This window comes from Macaca mulatta, chromosome 7, assembly GCF_049350105.2.
Source record: "Macaca mulatta isolate MMU2019108-1 chromosome 7, T2T-MMU8v2.0, whole genome shotgun sequence".
NCBI lineage: Eukaryota > Metazoa > Chordata > Mammalia > Primates > Cercopithecidae > Macaca > Macaca mulatta.
In genome coordinates this window covers 18601611-18620047 of record NC_133412.1, presented here as the reverse complement: position 1 = coordinate 18620047, position 18437 = coordinate 18601611, and the positions used below count along the sequence as shown (strand labels likewise).

At 43.4% G+C, this 18437-nt stretch overlaps 1 protein-coding gene across 1 annotated transcript in view; it reads right to left on the bottom strand.

The window, feature by feature from the left end:
- CHP1 (calcineurin like EF-hand protein 1) overlaps window positions 1-18437 on the bottom strand; it is a 46056-nt gene that overhangs the window by 12553 nt on the left and 15066 nt on the right. Inside the window, 2 exon segments of the mRNA NM_001266371.1 lie at window positions 6095-6222; window positions 13559-13639. Of these exon segments, the coding sequence (NP_001253300.1) occupies window positions 6095-6222; window positions 13559-13639 (209 nt within the window).

Genomic DNA, 18437 nt, shown 5'->3' with positions numbered 1-18437 from the left:
TGTATCAGAATTCCAGAGAAAGGAAGAAGCTAGGAGAGACTTCTGATATATATTTTTTTCTGTTCTGTTTAATGTGGTTGATTAATTTTATTTTTATTTATTTATTTTTTCAGACAGGGTCCTGCTCTGCCTCCCAGGCTGGGTGCAGCAGCACAATCATGACTCACTACAGCCTGAACCTCCCAGGCTCAAAGGATCCTCTCACCTCAGCCTCCAGAGTAGTGGGAACCACAGACACCACGCCTGGCTAATTTTTTAAAATTTTTGTAGAGCTACGGTATCACTATGTTGCCCAGGCTGGTGAAAGGTACAAGGTCTTTGTCTAGATAAATCGATTTTTTTTTGAGATGGAGTCTTGCTCTTTTGCCCAGTCTGGAGTGCAGTGGCATGATCTCGGTTCACTGCAACCTCCGCCTCCCAGGTTCAAGCAATTCTCCTGCCTCAGCCTCCTGAGGAGCTGGGATTAAGGCACGCACCACCACGCCTGGCTAATTTTTGCATTTTTAGTAGAGATGGGGTTTCACCATGTTGGCCAGGATCGTCTCGATCTCTTGACCTTGTGATCCACCCCCCTCAGTCTCCCAAAGTCCTGGGATTACAGGCGTGAGCCACCACGCCCGGACAGCTGGTCTTGAACACCTGGGCTCAAGCAATCCTCCTGCCTCAGTCTCCCACAGTGCTAGGATTATAGCGGTGAGCCACTGTGCCGGGACCTTTAGCTCAAATTTCAGCTCCTCAGAGAGGCCTTTCACCGACCACTCTTTCTAAAGTAGTGACATCTCCCCATGCCTTTCTCATCTCATGTATTCACTTCCTTCACAGACCTCGCCACAATAAACCTTGTTTATTCACCCATCTTCTCTATAGTCTGTCTCTCTTATTAGATCTTAAGTTCTAAGAAAACAAGGGCCTTACCTGATTTATTCATCACTGTATCCTGGGCCTAAAATAGTACCTGGCATGTAGTAGGTGCTCAAACATTTGCTTAATGAAAAACCAAAAGAATGATCTCAGTCAAACCTTTACCTTCCTTTATTTTATTTTATTTAAGAGATGGGGTCTCAACTCTGTCGCCCAGGCTGGAGTGCAGTGGTGCAATCATGGCTCACTGCAGCCCCAAACTTCTGGGCTCAAGTGATCCTCCTGCCTCAGCCTACTGAGTAGCTAGGAATACAGGTGTGTGCCACCATGCCCAGCTCAATTTTTTTTTTTTTTTTTGGTAGATACTGGGTCTCATTCCGTTGCCCGGGCTACAAACCTTTACCTTTACTTCAATCAATGCTATTGCTTCTTTTTTTTTTTTTTCTTTTTGGGACACGGAGTCTTGCTGTGTCACCCAGGCTGGAGTGCAGTGGCATGATCTCGGCTCACTGAAACCTCTGCCTTCTGGGTTCAAGCGATTTCCCTGTCTTAACCTCCTGAGTAGCTGGGACTACAGGTAGGTGCCACCATGCCCAGCTAATTTTTGTATTTTTAGTAGAGACAGGGTTTCACCATGTTAGCCAGGCTGGTCTCAAACTCCTGACCTCAGGCAATCCGCCCACCTTGTCCTCCCAAAGTGTTGGGATTACACGCATGAGCTACCATGCCTGGCTGCTTCTTTTTTTTTTTTTTATTGTGGTAAAATATACATAAAATTTATCAGTTAAACCTTTTCTACAGGTACAGTTCTGTGGCATTAAGTACTTTCACACTGTTGTGCAAGCATCACCACCATCCATCTCCCCATAACTTCTGCATCTTCACCAGCAGAAAATGTACCCTTTTAACAACAACTCCATTACCATCACCACCACCATCCCCCAGCCCTGGGCAACCACTGTTCTACTTTGTGTCTCTACAAATTTGACCACTCTGGAAACCTCACATAAGAGGAATCATACAATATTTGTCCTTTATATCCACTTTATTTCACTCAGCAAAATGTCTTCAAGATTCATCCATGTTGTACCATGTGCCAGAATTTCCTTTTTTTTTTTGAGATGGAGTCTTGCTCTGTCACCCAGGTTAGAGTGCAGTGGTGTGATCTCAGCTCACTGCAACTTCCGCCTCCCGGGTTCAAGCAATTCTCCTGCCTCAGTCTCCCGAGTAGCTAGGATTACACACATCCACCACCGTGCCAGGCTCATTTTTGTATTTTTAGTAGAGATGGGATTTCACCATATTGGCCAGGCTAGTCTCGAACTCCTGATCTCATGATCCAACCGCCTCGGCCTCCCAAAGTGTTGGGATTACAGGCGTGAGCCACCGAGCCTGGCCTCAGAATTTTCTATTTTAATACAGACTAATATTCCATTGTATGTGTACCCAACATTTTATTTATCCATTGATCTGTCGATGGATACTAGGATTGCTTCTACCTTTTGGATTCTATGAATAATGCTGCTATTTCTTCCTGGCTACTCTCCCAAGCTCTACACCACCTATACTCCTCAACACCCAAAAAAATATTCTAATGTAGACTCTACTTTCCACATCATTATGTTTTATAAAAACTTAAACCATTTAAGAAGACAATTAGAATGTGGGAAGGAAAACCTGTAGACCTCTAGAATTCTCTCTTACTTACCATGCCCTGGGCATTCTAAGATGAATTTTACTTTTCACTTTTTTTTTTTTTAACACTATCCACCTGTACATAGGGCTGTATCTTTTACACAAAGCATTATTATTATTATTATTATTAGAGATGGAGTTTCACTCTTATTGCCCAGTCTGGAGTGCAATAGCGTGATCTTGGCTCACTGTAACATCTGCCTCCCAGGTTCAAGCAATTCTCCTGCCTCAGCCTCCCGAGTAGCTGGGATTACAGGCATGCGCCACCATGCCTGGCTAATTTTGTATTTTTAGAAGAGACATGGTTTCACCATGTTGGTCAGGCTGGTCTCGAACTCCTGACCTCAGGTGATCCACCCGCCTCAGCCTCCCAAAGTGCTGGGATTACAGGCATAAGCCACTGCGCCTGGCCTACACAAAGCATTATAACGTCACCAGTTCAAAGAGGAAAGCAGTAAGGTACCACTTCTAGGAGACAAACAGAAGAGCAGAGTGGCACTGTATGTACGTGGGCCTGTGCCTACATGGGTATAGTTGAGCCTTGCTGATTGTGATTAAAATTCTCTCACTGTGGCATAAAAAAGAAATAGGACAAAGTGTGTTCTCAGAGTTCCTGAAGACAGTATTCTATGCAAAGGATAACCCATAATAAAATTTGGTTCCACTCCTCTGTAAACCCACATTTCTTTTTTCTTTTTTTTTTTTTGAGATGGAGTCTTGCTCTGTTGCCCAGGCTGGACAGCGGTGGTGCAATCTCGGCTCACTGCAACCTCCGCCCCCCAGGATCAAACCATTCTCCTGTCTCAGCCTCCCGAGTAACTGGGATTACAGGCGCCCGCCACCACGCCCGGCTAATTTTTTGTATTTTTAGTAGAGACAGGGTTTCACCATGTTGCCCAGACTGGTCTTGAATTCCTGATCTCAAGTGATCCACCCGCCTTGGCCTCCCAAAGTGCTGGGATTACAGGCATGAGCCATCACGCCTGGCCTGTAAACTCACATTTCTAAGTAACACATACCCTTTTTTTTTTTTTTTGAGACAGAGTCTTGCTCTATCACCCAGGCAGGAGTGCAATGGCACGATCTCGGCTTACTGCAGCCTCCGCCTCCTGTGTTCAAGCAATTCTCCCGCCTCAGCCTCCTGAGTAGCTGGGATTACAGGCACCCGTCATTATGCCTGGCTAATTTTTTTTTGTATTTTTGTAGAAATGGGGTTTCACTATGTTGGCCAGGCTTGTCTCGAACTCCTGACTCAGGTGATCCGCCTGCCTCAGCCTCCCAAAGTGCTGGGATTACAGGAGTGAGCCACCTCACCCAGCCCACATCCCCTTTCTCTAAGGTAAATGTGTCTCAGTGGCAAATGTGTTGCTAGATATATGACATTCAATTGCTCTCAGTCTACAATAAGAGGCACCATCCTACAGCTTATATAGCCCTGTGGGAACTTCAAAGAGAAGCAACACATTTAGATAGAAACTGAGGACTTCTTGGACTCTTCTAGTCTTTTCTTTGGCCTTAGAATTAGCTTTGGTTTTACTGGTCTAATTACATGTATGTAATACCTACACCTAGACTGCAACAGAATTCTAATTAATTTTTAGTTTCCTATAAAAGTTAATCCTACAGCCAAGACTAAAGTATGTAATGAAAAAAACAGGCTGGGTATGGAGGCTCATGCCTGTAATCCTAGCACTTCAGGAGGCCAAGGTGGGATGATTGCTCGTGTCCAAGATTTCGAGACCAGTCTGGACAACATAGTGAGACCCTATCCCTAGAAAAAATTAGAAAATAAAAAATTAGCTGGGTGTAGGGCACACGCCTGTGGTGCCAGCAACTTGAGAGGCTGAGGCAAAAGGATCACTTGAGCCAGGAAAGTCAAGGCCATAGTGAACCGTGATCACACCACTGCACTCAGCCTGGGTGACAGAGTGAGACCCTATCTCAAAAAATTAAGCAAAAACAAAATAAAACCAAGCATAACCTGCATAGCACTTTGTTATTATTCTATCTCATCCTGAAGTTTGCCATTTCTGTGGCATTCCAACCTTCTTCCCTAGCAGAACCCCAACCACAGCATCAGGAGGGGAATCTCATTAGCCTAATCTCCTCGGCACTCGGCACTCTCCTGATCTAAACTGACTTATCAAAGTGAGGGGAAGGACTTACATTCCATGCTTGGGAGGAGTGTTGCTCAATTTCAGTCTCGATCTCTCTCTATATATATCTCTCTTCCTCTACTGCCAGATGTGAACAAGAAAAAAAAAAAAGCCCTGTTAACAACTGAGAGCTGTCATGTGACCAAAATACCTTAGGATAAAACAGACTATGAGGATGGCAGAGTAAAGAGAAAAATCCCTAGTGCTTGAAACAGAATCAACCCTCCTGCTGGCCTAACCTGACTTGTAAAGTGAGCTAATATATTTCCTTATTGTTTAAGCCAGCTGAGTCAGCTAAAGGCATCCTAAGACACCAAGTAATGCCCAAATCCACTACTGCTATTTGAAAGATTTTGTTTTGTTTTCTTTTCTTTGTTGAGACAGAGTTTCTGTCACCTAGCTTGAAGTGCAGTGGTGCCATCATGATTCACTGCAGTCTCGACCTCTCAGGCTCAAGCAATTCTCCCACCTCAGCCTCCCAAGTACCTGGGACCACAGGTGCATGCCACCACACCTGGCTAATTTTTGTATTTTTATTAGAGACAGTGTTTTACCATGTTGCCCAGGCTGGTCTCAAACTCCTGGGCTCAAGTGATCCACCTACCTTGGCCTCCCAAAGTGCTGGGATTACAGGCATGAGTCACTGCGCTCAGCTTTCAGTCAGTTTTAATACAACTGCAATTTCAACTTGTACTGAATAAAAAGAGAACTTTAATTTCAATTTCCTGGAGAAGTGTTGTAAGGAATTGGGCAATATTATACACGAACCAGTAAGGGCAGAAGGGAAAGCAAACAAGTATTAAAGGAAAAGGGGCATGAGACATGGGTATAAAAATTAAATCTTGCACTATATCCAGCTGTCCCCCACTACTTAAGTCATATCCAGTGTCTATCAAATTCTAAGATGAGTTGAGGATTGTCATTATTCCTTAAAGGTGGGGCCTGGATCTTGTTCACTATTGACACGCTAGCACTTAACACAGTGCCTGGCACACCTCCACACCTACTCATTGAGTAGGTGCTCAATGAATTACAATGATACCAGGTAACACTTATTAAGTACCTAGTATATGTCAGGCACTATCTGAAGCACTTGACATTTATTAACTCATTTAATCCTCACAACAATCTAATGCGGAACCCCTTAGAATCCTATTTGACAGAAGAGAAAAGTGAAGCCCAAAGAGGTTAAGTACCTTGCCCAAAGTCACATGGCCAAAAAAGAGTAGACTAGTATTTAATCTTGGCCAGTTTAGCTCCAGAGTCTGAGGTCTTAACCAGTATGCTCTTGTAAATGCTTGTTCAAATAACGAGTGAGTACATACATGACTTTTAAGAAATGAAAAGCAAGTATTTTAAGCCAGAAGACTTTAGCTCCTTACAGTGCAGTTTGTTGCTTCGGCTGTTGAGTGGTTCGGGTCCATTCACATCTTTGCTCTTTTCATTATCCTCAATGGGGCGGAAATGAGCCAAAGTTCGCATGAATCCACGGAAGTTTACCTGGTCCTCTCTGATTGTGAAATATACCAAACAGAACACCATGTCAATCACGGTGATTATTTCTTACAAATTAAATATACTGGCAAAAGCTTTAGCTACGGTAGCCTGAAAGTTCATTTAATGAGGTTTCTTTCCATGTGCACGGTACTTCGGGGCTCACAGTACCATATCATTTAAGCCTCACCCCAACCTTGTAAGGCAGGTGCTATTACTCCCACTACTACTCCCACTTGATAAATGATTTAACCAGACTTAGGTAACAGGACTTATCAGGGTTACAGTTATCTATTGAATTTACTTGCATCTCTTTTCCAAAAAACGAATGTAGAGTAGTGCCAGCACCATAAAAGAGAGCCAAAACTTGAACTCTTTGCTTTGAACTTTGTTAAGTCATTTCAACCCAGTGACTCCTCAGCCACCTCCCACATCTCCCCTGCAGTAATGTATACCAAGGGATATTTTAAAATTAAGGCACATTATGGAAAGGCTGCTTTTAAAATAAAGTTTATTTAATTTTTAATTTTATTTATTTATATATTTATTTATTTATTTTGAGACAGAGTCTCGCTCTGTCGCCCAGGCTGGACTGCAGTGGCACTATCTCAGCTCACCTCTGCCTCCCGGATTCAAGCAATTCTCCTGCCTTAGCCTCCCGAGTTAGCTGGGACTACAGGTGCATGCCAACATGCCTGGCCAATTTTTTTTTTCTTTTTCTTTCTTTTTTGAGAAGGAGTTTCGCTCTTGTTGCCCAGGTTGGAATGCAATGGCACAATCTCAGCTCACTGCAACCTCCGCCTCCCTGGTTCAAGCAATTCTCCTACCTCAGCCTTGCGAGTAGCTGGGATTACAGGCATGCGTCACCACGTTTGGCTAATTTTGTATTTTTAGTAGAGACATGGTTTCTCCATGTTGGTCAGGCTAGTCTCAAACTCCCGACCTCAGGTGATCCGCCCACCTCGGCCTCTCAAAGTGCTGGGATTACAGGTGTGCGCCCGACCTAATTTTTTGTATTTTTAGTTGAGATGGGGTTTTACCATGTTAGCCAGGATAGTCTCGATCTCCTGATCTCGTGATCTGCCTCGTGATCTCGGCCTCCCAAAGTACTAGGATTACAGGCGTGAGCCACCATGCCTGGCCAAGTTTAATTGATTATAAAAGCAAAAATATCTTTGAAAATGTGGAAAAAAGAGAAGTAGATAGAAAAACACTGATCCAAGTTCTACCAATTACAACCATAGTTAATATAAATATATTTTCTGGCTGGGCACAGTGGCTCACGCCTGTAATCCTAACACTTTGGGAGGCTGAGGCAGGCAGATCACTTAAGGCCAGAAGTTGAGACCAGCCTGGCCAACATGGTAAAACCCTGTCTCTACTAAAAATACAAAAAAATTAGCTGGGCGTGGTAGTGGGTGCCTGTAATCCCAGCTACTCGGGAGGGTGAAGCAGGAGAATCACTTGAAACTGGGAAGCGGAGAGCCAAGACTGCACCACTGCACTCCAGCCTGGGTGACAGAGCAAGACTATGTCAAAAAAAAAAAAGAAAGAAAGAAAAGGAAAGGAAAGGGAAAGGAAAAGGAAAAGAAAAGGAAGGGAGGGAAGGAGAGAGGGAGGGAGGGAGGGAGGGAGGGAAGGAGGGAAGGAAGGAAGGAAGGAAGGAAGGAAGGAAGGAAGGAAGGAAGGAAGGAAGGAAGGAAGGAAAGAGGGAATCAATCAACCAATCAATCAGTCAGCCAGGCGCCGTGGCTCACGCTTATACTCCCAGTTATTTGGGAGGCTGAGGTGGGAGAATCACTTGAACACAGGAGGCAGAGGTTGCATGAGCCGAGACTGTGCCACTGTACTCCAGCCTGGGTGACGGTGCAAGACTCCCCCATATATATATGAATGCATTTTCTTCTAGTAACTTTTCTATGCTTTTTAGATAACTGTATTATGTAATTTAGTATCCTGCCTTCTTTTAACTTTTAAGCATTTCTCCAATCAATATAAATACTTTGAAACATTTAAAACATATGCATAATTCTGTGGACACATTATGATTTTATTTTTCCCTCATAATTGGATATTTTTTCTCTAAATAATCTTTTAGGCAGGGCACAGTGGCTCACGTCTATAATCCCAGCACTCTGAGAGTCACGGAGGGTGGATCACCTCAGGTCAGGAGTTCAAGACCAGCCTGGCCAACATGGTGAAACCCCGTCTCTACTAAAAATACAAAAATTAGCCGGGGCCTATAATCCCAACTACTCAAGAGCCTGAGGCACAAGAATCGCTTGAACCAGAGATGGAGGTTGCAATGAGCCAAGATCGCACCACTACACTCCAGCCTGGGTGACAGAGGGAGATTCTGTCTCAAAAAAGAATGATTTTGCCGGGTGTGGTGGCTCACGCCTGTAATTCCAGCACTTTGGGAGGCTGAGGCGGGTGGATCACAAGGTCAGGAGACCATCCTGACTAACACAGTGAAACCCTGCCTCTACTAAAAATACAAAAAATTAACTGGGCATGGTGGCGGGCGCCTGTAGTCCCAGCTACTCGGGAGGCTGAGGCAGAAGAATGGCGTGAACCCAGGAGGCAGAGCTTGCAGTGAGCCCAGATCACACCACTGCACTCCAGCCTGGGCGACAGGGTGAGACTTCGTCTCAAAAAAAAAAAAAAAAAAAAGATTTGAAAGACCTAGACTTCTTGTGTATAAAGCCTTCTTGGTACTTAAGCTTAGAGAAAATCTTTTTATTGTGCCACAGGCTAATCAACTACCCTGTAAGAAATAATTCTCAAAATTTGAATGAAGAATATTCTTTAATATTAAAAAAGAATGCCCCATGTGACATAATATCATTTATTTATCTAAGGCAGATGGCCTGGTTCCTGTGGTTACCTAAAAAAAACCCCACTCTGTAACCCACCAAACAGCTGAGGTATGTAGCGTCTCTTCTGTGCTCTATAGACACTCAGTTTATAAGGCCTTCTAAAGGCAGAGTTCAAAGGCTAGCCTGTGAGCCATCTGCACTCAAAAGAATGACCTTGGCTGGGCGCGGTGGCTCATGCCTGTAATCCCAGCACTTTGGGAGGCCGAGGCAGGCGGATCACCTGAGGTCAAGAGTTTGAGACCAGCCTGGTCAACATGGTGAAACCTCGTCTCTACTTAGCCGGGCGTGGTGGCGTGCGCCTGTAGTCCCAGCTACTTGGCGAGGCTGAGGCAGAAGAATCGCTTGAACCCAGGAGGCAGAGGTTGCAGTGAGCCAAGATCACGCCACTGCACGCCAGCCTGGGCAATAGAGGGAGACTCCGTCTCAAAAAAACAAACAAAACAAAACAAAGCAAAAAAAAGAATGATCTTTTGGTTCTTCAATGTATCTATACTGCTGATGGACCAGGATCTGGTAAAAAATGTCAGATCTGAGGAATCAAGTAACGTGGAGTAAAATTTAAATCATATGCTAGAAAAAACACATTAATGAGTATTGCTAGCATAAAGTTTCTGGGTAAAAGGGAATTAAATAAACATAGTCCACTTTCAAATCTCACTCTTTAAAAAAAAAAAAAAAGCCGGCCGGGCGCGGTGGCTCAAGCCTGTAATCCCAGCACTTTGGGAGGCCGAGACGGGTGGATCACGAGGTCAGGAGATCGAGACCATCCTGGCGAACACAGTGAAACCCCGTCTCTACTAAAACTACAAAAAAAAACTAGCCGGGCGAGGTGGTGGGCGCCTGTAGTCCCAGCTACTTGGGAGGCTGAGGCAGGAGAATGGCGGGAACCCGGGAGGCGGAGCTTGCAGTGAGCTGAGATCCGGCCACTGCACTCCAGCCTGGGCGACAGAGCGAGACTCTGTCTCAAAAAAAAAAAAAGCCCCCATGTGCATATGCCTAGGGAAGAAAGAAAAACCCAGAAGCCAAATACATCTATATGATTAGCGCAAGAAGCAGTCACAGCTTGCTAAGAGCCAAGCAGTGCAGCCCAGTACAGCCCTCCACTTCCTCATATGCACTCTGTCCCATTTCCTTAGCAGTAGATTTGTGGACAGAATGACAGGTGATACTGTAGTCACAGCAAATGTAGTTTAGCTTTACAAAACAGCTTCCCACAAGCTGCTGCTTCAAGTAATCAATGGTGACTAAAGAATTCTGAAAAAAAGTTGGCAAAGTGACTCTCCTGGGTTTACTTTTCATTGCAAAAGGTTTGGATACAAAGCATAGCTGTGAAAGTTATCTCTGGATAGGGTTCAATGCTTTGCAGGGGTAAAAGAGGAAGCAGAAAAAAGGAAGAATTCAGCATACAAACCACACCTGAAACAAACAGGGCAGTTCAAGGAGAGAGAAAGCGAAAAAATGAAGGAGGGCATAAGATTCCTTGTAGTCAACATGATTTGATTCCCGTCTTTACATGAACTAACTGCCCGACCTCATTCGCCTTCTGACTTTCACTCACATTTACTGAATGCCCAACCCTCTCAACTAGCAAATTCCTTTGCTCTCAATTTAGAGTTCTAAAATTTCCTCCAGGCATTTTATCTGACAGTATCCTCATTGACAGTCTCATTAAAAACTGGCACCCATATAATATTTTGAAGTCCTGTGGGTCATAGACTATCCATATGAACTAGGAATAGATTGTTTAGGAAATTACTTAAAACAAGCTTATATGTAAGCTTTATTGATGAAAAGGTACCTAATCGAATCAGTAAATATTTACTCACTACTCTGAAAGAAGCGTATTAGGTAGTGAAGCATATCAAAAGACTAGTTTCACACTAGAAAACCCCACATTAAGAACAATCTACTTTACAAAGTGTGTGTGTTATGAGAACTATATGTTTATTCAGTATCACAAAAGTAAAATAAAGGCTGGGGAAATGTTCCAGATTAAAGGAGGCTAAAGAGACATGACAACTGACCCAGACTAGATCCTGTACCGGAGGTGGGGAAGTGCTAGAAAACAGATTATTAGATGACAAAATTGGAATATGAATATAAATTAGAATAAACTAGATAATATGTTAATACAACAGAGTAATAGATTAGATAAGAGGTTTGTATCAATGTAAGTTTACTGAAGTAGAAACTATACTATGGATATGTAAAAGAATGTCCCTATTCTTAGCAAACACACACTGGTGCATTCAGAGGTAAAGCCTCATAACTATGCAACTTACCCTGAAATAGTTCAGAAATACAATTATGTGAACACGCATACACAAAAAAATTACATAAGTATATATATGTGTATATACCTACATGTATATATGTGTATGTATGTACGTACATGCATGTATGTATATATATACACGCACACATACAGTATGTGTAGATAGAAAGAGGGGGAAAGAGAGAGGGAAAAAGTGTCTGCAAGAGAGGGTCTGTAGAGCAAGCACGGGTACATGAGCTGCGCTGTTCAATATTGCAGTCACTTGTCACATCTGGTTATGCGCACTGGAAACATGGTCAGTCTGACCTGATATGTGTAAGTGTAAATTACACACTGGATTTCAAAAATTTACTATGAAAAAATGTAGGCTGGGCGTGGTGGCTCACGCCAGTAATCCCAGCACTTTGGGAGGCTGAGGCAGGCTGATCACCTGAGGTCAGGAGCTCAAGACCAGCCTGGCCAACATGGTGAAACCCTGTCTCTACTAAAAATACAAAAATTAGCCGGGTATGGTGGCATGTGGCTGTAATCTCAGCTACCATGGAGGCTGAGGCTGGAGAATCGCTTGAACCTGGGAGGCGGAGGTTGCAGTGAGCCGAGATGGCACCACTGCACTCCAACGTGGGCACCGAGCAAGACTCTGTCTCAAAACAAAAACAAAACAAAACAAAAAAAGTAAAGTATCTCAGTTATTTTTAATATTGATTATATATTGAAACTGTATGTGTATATATACATATATATATTTTTTTGAGACAGTCTCACTCTGTCGCCCAGGCTGGAGTGCAGCGGCGCGATCTCGGCTTACTGCAAGCTCTGCCTCCCAGGTTCACGCCATTCTCCTGCCTCAGCCTCCTGAGTAGTTGGGACTACAAGTTGCCCGCCACCATGCCCGGCTAATTTTTTGTATTTTTAGTAGAGACGGGGTTTCACCATGTTAGCCAGGATGATCTCGATCTCCTGACCTCGTGATCTGCCTGCCTCGGCCTCCCAAAGTGCTGGCATTACAGGCGTGAGCTACCATACCTGGCCTGAAATAATATTTTTAATATATTAAATAAAATATATATTACCAAAGTTAACTTATTTTTACTTTTTTTTTTTTTTTTGAGACGTAGTCTTGCTCCATCACCCAGGCTAGAGGGCAGTGGCACTATCTCAGCTCACTGCAAGCTCCGCCTCCCAGGTTCACGCTATTCTCCTGCCTCAGCCTCCTGAGTAGCTGGGACTACAGGCGCCCACCACTACACCTGGCTAATTTTTTGTATTTTTAGTAGAGACAGGGTTTCACCATGTTAGCCAGGATGGTCTCGATCTCCTGACCTTGTGATCCGCCCGCCTTGGCCTCCCAAAGTGCTGGGATTACAGGCGTGAGCCACCACGCCCGGCCAACTTATTTTTACTTTTTTTTTTTTTTTTTTTTTTTTGAGACAGAGTCTCACTCTGTCGCCCAGGCTGGGGTGCAGTGGCCGGATCTCAGCTCACTGCAAGCTCCGCCTCCCGGGTTTACGCCATTCTCCTGCCTCAGCCTCCCGAGTAGCTGGGACTACAGGCGCCTGCCACCTCGCCCGGCTAGTTTTTTGTATTTTTTTAGTAGAGACAGGGTTTCACCGTGTTAGCTAGGATGGGATGGTCTCGATCTCCTGACCTCGTGATCCGCCCGTCTCAGCCTCCCAAAGTGCTGGGATTACAGGCTTGAGCCACCGCGCCCGGCCTATTTTTACTTTTTAAATGTGGTTACTAAAAAATGTAAAATTACATGTGTGGCTTGCATTATATTTTAATGGGTTGCTACTAAGAGAGAGAGCACACAAATGAGGCAAAATGTTAACAATATAACAATAGATGCATCAGGGCAATAGATATACAAGTATTCTTTGAATTACTTTTAACTTTTGCAACTTTCTTGTAAATTTGAAATTACTTCCAAATAAACATTTTTTAAAAGTCTAGTTTTACATCAATGATAAGCATAAAGACAGAATTTTGAAGACAGGCTCATATATCAATTTGAAGTTTAAAACACACAGGAGGGTAGAATAGAAGAGATATTCTAGAAATGACAAAATTAGAAATGCCCAATATAATCGGGGGTATCACAGTCTGAGATGGCACAATCAATATCACTATTCCAGATTAGCAAATAATTTAGGTTGTGATAGCCTCAGGAAGGAAGTCCAACAACTGTACTGACTCACCCCTCTGGAAAGAAGGCATTGATGATCCGGTCCCCCAGTGGGTTGATGGCAAGTTCTGGAATCCTCTGGAAATCTTCCCGGCTGCCAAGAGAATCACCTTGAGTTAGATAGAGATCATTGCCCTTAGCATGAACTCCCTAAGTCAGGAGTGTAACCTAGCAAGAATATTACCTCCTGGAATTTACTTCTGTGGCAAATTATACCAAATAACTGCAAAGAATAGCACTTTAATAGCTGCCAAGTGTTTCTTGCAACAACTCAGTAGTGGAAGGAGCCAGATTTGACTATGCCACATTCCAGTGAATTCAGCACACAGGTTACGTCAATAAGCCAACTGATGGACAAATACTAATCTGTCCCTTAGTAAATGATTCCTTGAACATTAGCATTTCGTACCTAGTTATTAAGTTTGGAAAGTGAACAGCAAATGGAAAGTATCAAATACTGCAGAACTTGAATATGGGGACAAACACTTAGAGGGATTTCCATATCCTTGTTAAGATTTTTAGGCACTTACAAAATGCAAGGAATTCTTAGGTGCTATTTACATGCAAGGAAAGAATGTGACAACCAATTGATTCCTTATTCTGACTCTAGCTTTTTCTCCATTTCCATTTTCTGTGGACTAGGACTACAGAAGTATTTAACCCTCAAACATGACATGAGCAGTCATCCTTACATGACTCAGGTGAGGTTACACCAAAGCAAATATTGTCAGCTACCATTCATTGCATACACATCATGTGCTGCTCTGTTTACATACATTATCTCATTTCTTTTTTTTTTTTTTTTTTTTTGAGACGGAGTCTCGCTCTGTCGCCCAGGCTGGAGTGCAGTGGCCGGATCTCAGCTCCCTGCAAGCCCCGCCTCCCGGGTTCACGCCATTCTCCTGCCTCAGCCTCCCGAGTAGCTGGGACTATAGGCGCCCGCCACCTCGCCCGGCTAGTTTTTTGTATTTTTTAGTAGAGACGGGGTTTCACCGTGTTAGCCAGGATGGTCTCGATCTCCTGACCTCGTGATCCGCCCGTCTCGGCCTCCCAAAGTGCTGGGATTACAGGCGTGAGCCACCGCGCCCGGCCATCTCATTTCTTCATGCCCATGTTTTATGTATACCCTTTTAGAGCTGAGGAAATTGAGAGTCAGGAAGATAAAGTAACTTACCCAAAGCCACACTACTCCTAAGTAGCAGAACTGTGATTTAAATCTAAGTCTGAGTCAAAGTATGTGTTATTTTTCTAAAAACCACATTTCTTTCCTATATTGAACTTTTTTTTGAGACAGAGTCTTGCTCAGTCGCCCAAGCTGGAATGCAATGGCACGGTCTTGGCTGGCTGCCACCTCCACTTCCCAGGTTCAAGCAATTTTCCTGCCTCAGTCTCCCAAGTAGCTGGGATTACAGGCACCTGCGATCACACCTGGCTAGTTTTTTGTACATTTAGTAGAGACGCAGTTTCACTATGTTGGCCAGGCTGGTCTTGAACTCCTGACCTCAGGTGATCTGCCGGCCTCAGCCTCCCAAAGTGCTGGGTGGGATTACAGGCCTGAGCCACAGTGCCCAGCCCTAATACTGAACCTTTTCAATGAAAGTTACTCTCCCCAAGATTTTTCTTTCTTTTTTTTTTTTTGAGACGGAGTTTCGCTCTTGTTGCCCAGGCTGGAGTGCAGTGGCGCAATCTCTCCACTCACTGCAACCTCCGCCTCCTGGGTTCAAGCGATTCTACTGCTTCAGTCTCCCAAGTAGCTGGCATTACGGGTGGGCGCCACCACACCTGGGTAATTTTTGTATTTTTAGTAGAGGTGGAGTTTCACCATCTTGGCCAGGCTGGTCTTGAACTCCTGACCTCAGGTGATCCACCCGCCTCAGCCTCCCAAAGTCCTGGGATTATAGGTGTGAACCACCGTGCCCAGCCTCCAAGTTTTTCAATAAGTACTTTTTAAAAACTTTATTTGGTTGTTTCCTGGGCCAAGAATACAAAGCTGTCTACAACTTACCTGTGCTGTAGTCTTCAAAAATATCAATGTCATAGAGGACAAAGAAAAGCAGAGGATTGTTCCAGATCAAGGGGGGCTAAAGAGACATACAACAAAACCCAACACATGATCCTGGACTAGGAAAACACCTGCTATAAAGGACATTACCAGGTAATACGTGAAAATGAAGCATGGACTATATAAAATATGGAATATTACATAACGGTACTGTTTCAAAACGTAACTTTCTTGAGTTCGATCTGAGAATGTCCTTTTTATAGGAAATAAACAGTGAAGTATGTGACAATTGGTGAATCTGGGTATCAGAGTAAAAGTTATCTTGTATTGTTCTTGTAACTTTTCTTCAAGTTTAAAATTATTTCCAGATAAAAAGTTAAAAAAAAAAGATTATAAACTTGAATAGATTTTACTCCTGCCTTCAAGAAGTTTACTTGCAGAGAGATAAAATGTATATCTCCACCCTCTTTGTAAGATAAGCTAGCAAAGACGGAAGATAATAAAATACTCCTGCTGTACCCAGGAGACTTCACACTCTTTTCTTCTTGTGGTTTAACGTTTACATGGTGCTTAATTAATTCAGCAAGCTCATCTCCACCACATTTGGTGACACAGGTAGAAACTGACCTGGTGGACTGAACACAAAGCTCTGGAACAATCATCCTGGATTCTAGTCTTTTCTTGACCATTTAGGGTAATAATTTTATATCAATGAATAAACCAGAAGAAGTTGTTCATAAGATAACTGGATTGCTTACGATGATGAAAGAGAAAATTACCGAGGTCCTGATTATTTAATTCAACAAACATGTACAAAGCTTTTATTACATAATTTGTTCTGTAATACAAAGTCTACACTATCATCAAAATGTAGCTCCTCTTGTCTGACAGAGGTCAAGAAACAATAACTACTCCCTTTTAAAGTAAGACTAAGGCTGATTTGAATTGCATGGCCACATACCTCAGTTTAATGTCTAACAAGCTTAAGAAACTTTAGCTGGGAAGAGGCAGTTTAAAAACCAAGTCTAGTATCAAGTGGTGATGCACAACCTAGCCTGAACTTCAGTCTCAATAAGGAAGTGTACACTTGGCCCTCCGATGTCAATAAGGACCTGTCCTTTAATACTATCTAACTCTAGTCTTAGAATTTAGATTGTATACATAATGTAGTTCCAGTCACTCAGATCAAGGAGAATATTGCTAAAAGTATTAAAGTTAAAAAGAAAGAGGGCTGCACATGGCAGCTCAGCCTATAATCCCAGCACTTTTGGAGGCCAAGGCGGAAGAACTGCTTAAGGCTAGCAGTTCCAGACCAGCCTGGGCAACAGAGCAAGACCACATCTCTAAAAAATTTTAAAAAACAAAAAATTAGCCGGGCATGGTGGAACGTGCCTGTAGTCCCAGCTACTTGGGAAGCTGAAGCGGGAGGACTGTTTGAGCCTAGAAGGTCAAGGTTGCAAGGAGCGATGATAACATCACTGCCTTCTAGCCTGGGTGACAGAGTGAGACCCTGTTTCAAAACAGAAAAAAACAAAACAAAACAGAAAGAGTATAAAAAATAATTTGTCAACTGTTAAATAAACAATATACAAACAAGTTATTATTACTGGTTGCTTTATAGTAGAATGGAGATCTGGGCAGTTTCTCTAAAACTTAGCTTCTCAAATTTGCCCATCAACATAAACCTAATAGAAAAAAATAAATACTCCAAAGTGACCTAAACACTACAAGCATAAGATCCATCTGAAAATAGATTTGTGTGGATTCACTGAAAAACATACCAACATTATGTTCTGCCTCATGGTATACCTAGGAAAACCTTCTTTGAAGATTTTTTGAGAAAAAGACAGTATCACTGGTAGTAGTCAATTCTGAGAACAGAGCCATGTACAATGGCATTCTTTGTGGCCAACAAATTTCCAATGGGGAGTGGTTTTCCAGACATTCAAGGGCATAGGGATGCTCAGAAAAACCAGAGTTTTGAGACTGTTAGTAACCAGACATGCCATCCCTCTACACTGCTCGCCTTCACTGCACAAGTCCCTTCTCTTACAGAGATTCAGCCTCACAGGTAACTTCTATCTCAAGCACCCACAGGTTGTTGCTTTAGTTGACTTGTACATAATGAGGAGATTAAAATCTGTTAATAGGACATACCCACTGGAAAACACATTCAATTAGAAAACACAGCTTTCTAGGCTGGGCACGGTGGCTCATGCCTGTAATTCCAGCACTTTGGGAGGTGGAGGCGGGTGGATCATGAGGTCAGAAGTTCAAGATCAGCCTGGCCAAAATGGTGAAACCCCGTCTCTACTAAAAATACAAAAATCAGATGGGCGTGGTGGCGGGTGCCTGTAATCCCAGCTACTCGGGAGGCCAAGGCAGAGAATTGCTTGAACCCGGGAGGCGGAGGTTGCAGTCAGCCAAGACAGCACCACTGCACTCCAGCCTGGGAAACAGAGTGAGACTCTGTCTCAAAAAAAAAAAAGAAAACACAGCTTTCCATATTTAAGTAGTATGAGAGGTTAATCATATGGTACAACATATTTATTAACACTGAAATGACAAAAATTTCCATTAGCTAAAGCATTTAATCCGTATTTTTAAATTAAATGGATAAGATGGCCAGGTGCAGTGGTTCACGCCTGTAATCCCAGCACTTTGGAAGGCCAAGGCAGGCAGATAGCCTGAGGTTAGGAGTTTGAGACCAGTCTGACCAATATGGAGAAACCCTGTCTCTATTAAATATACAAAATTAGCCAGGCGTGGTGGCGCATGCCTATAATCCCAGCTACTAGGGAAGCTGAGGCAGGAGAATCGAATGAACCCGGGAGGCGGAGGTTGCAGTGAGCTGAGATCGTGCCACTGCACTCCAGCCTGGGCCATAAGA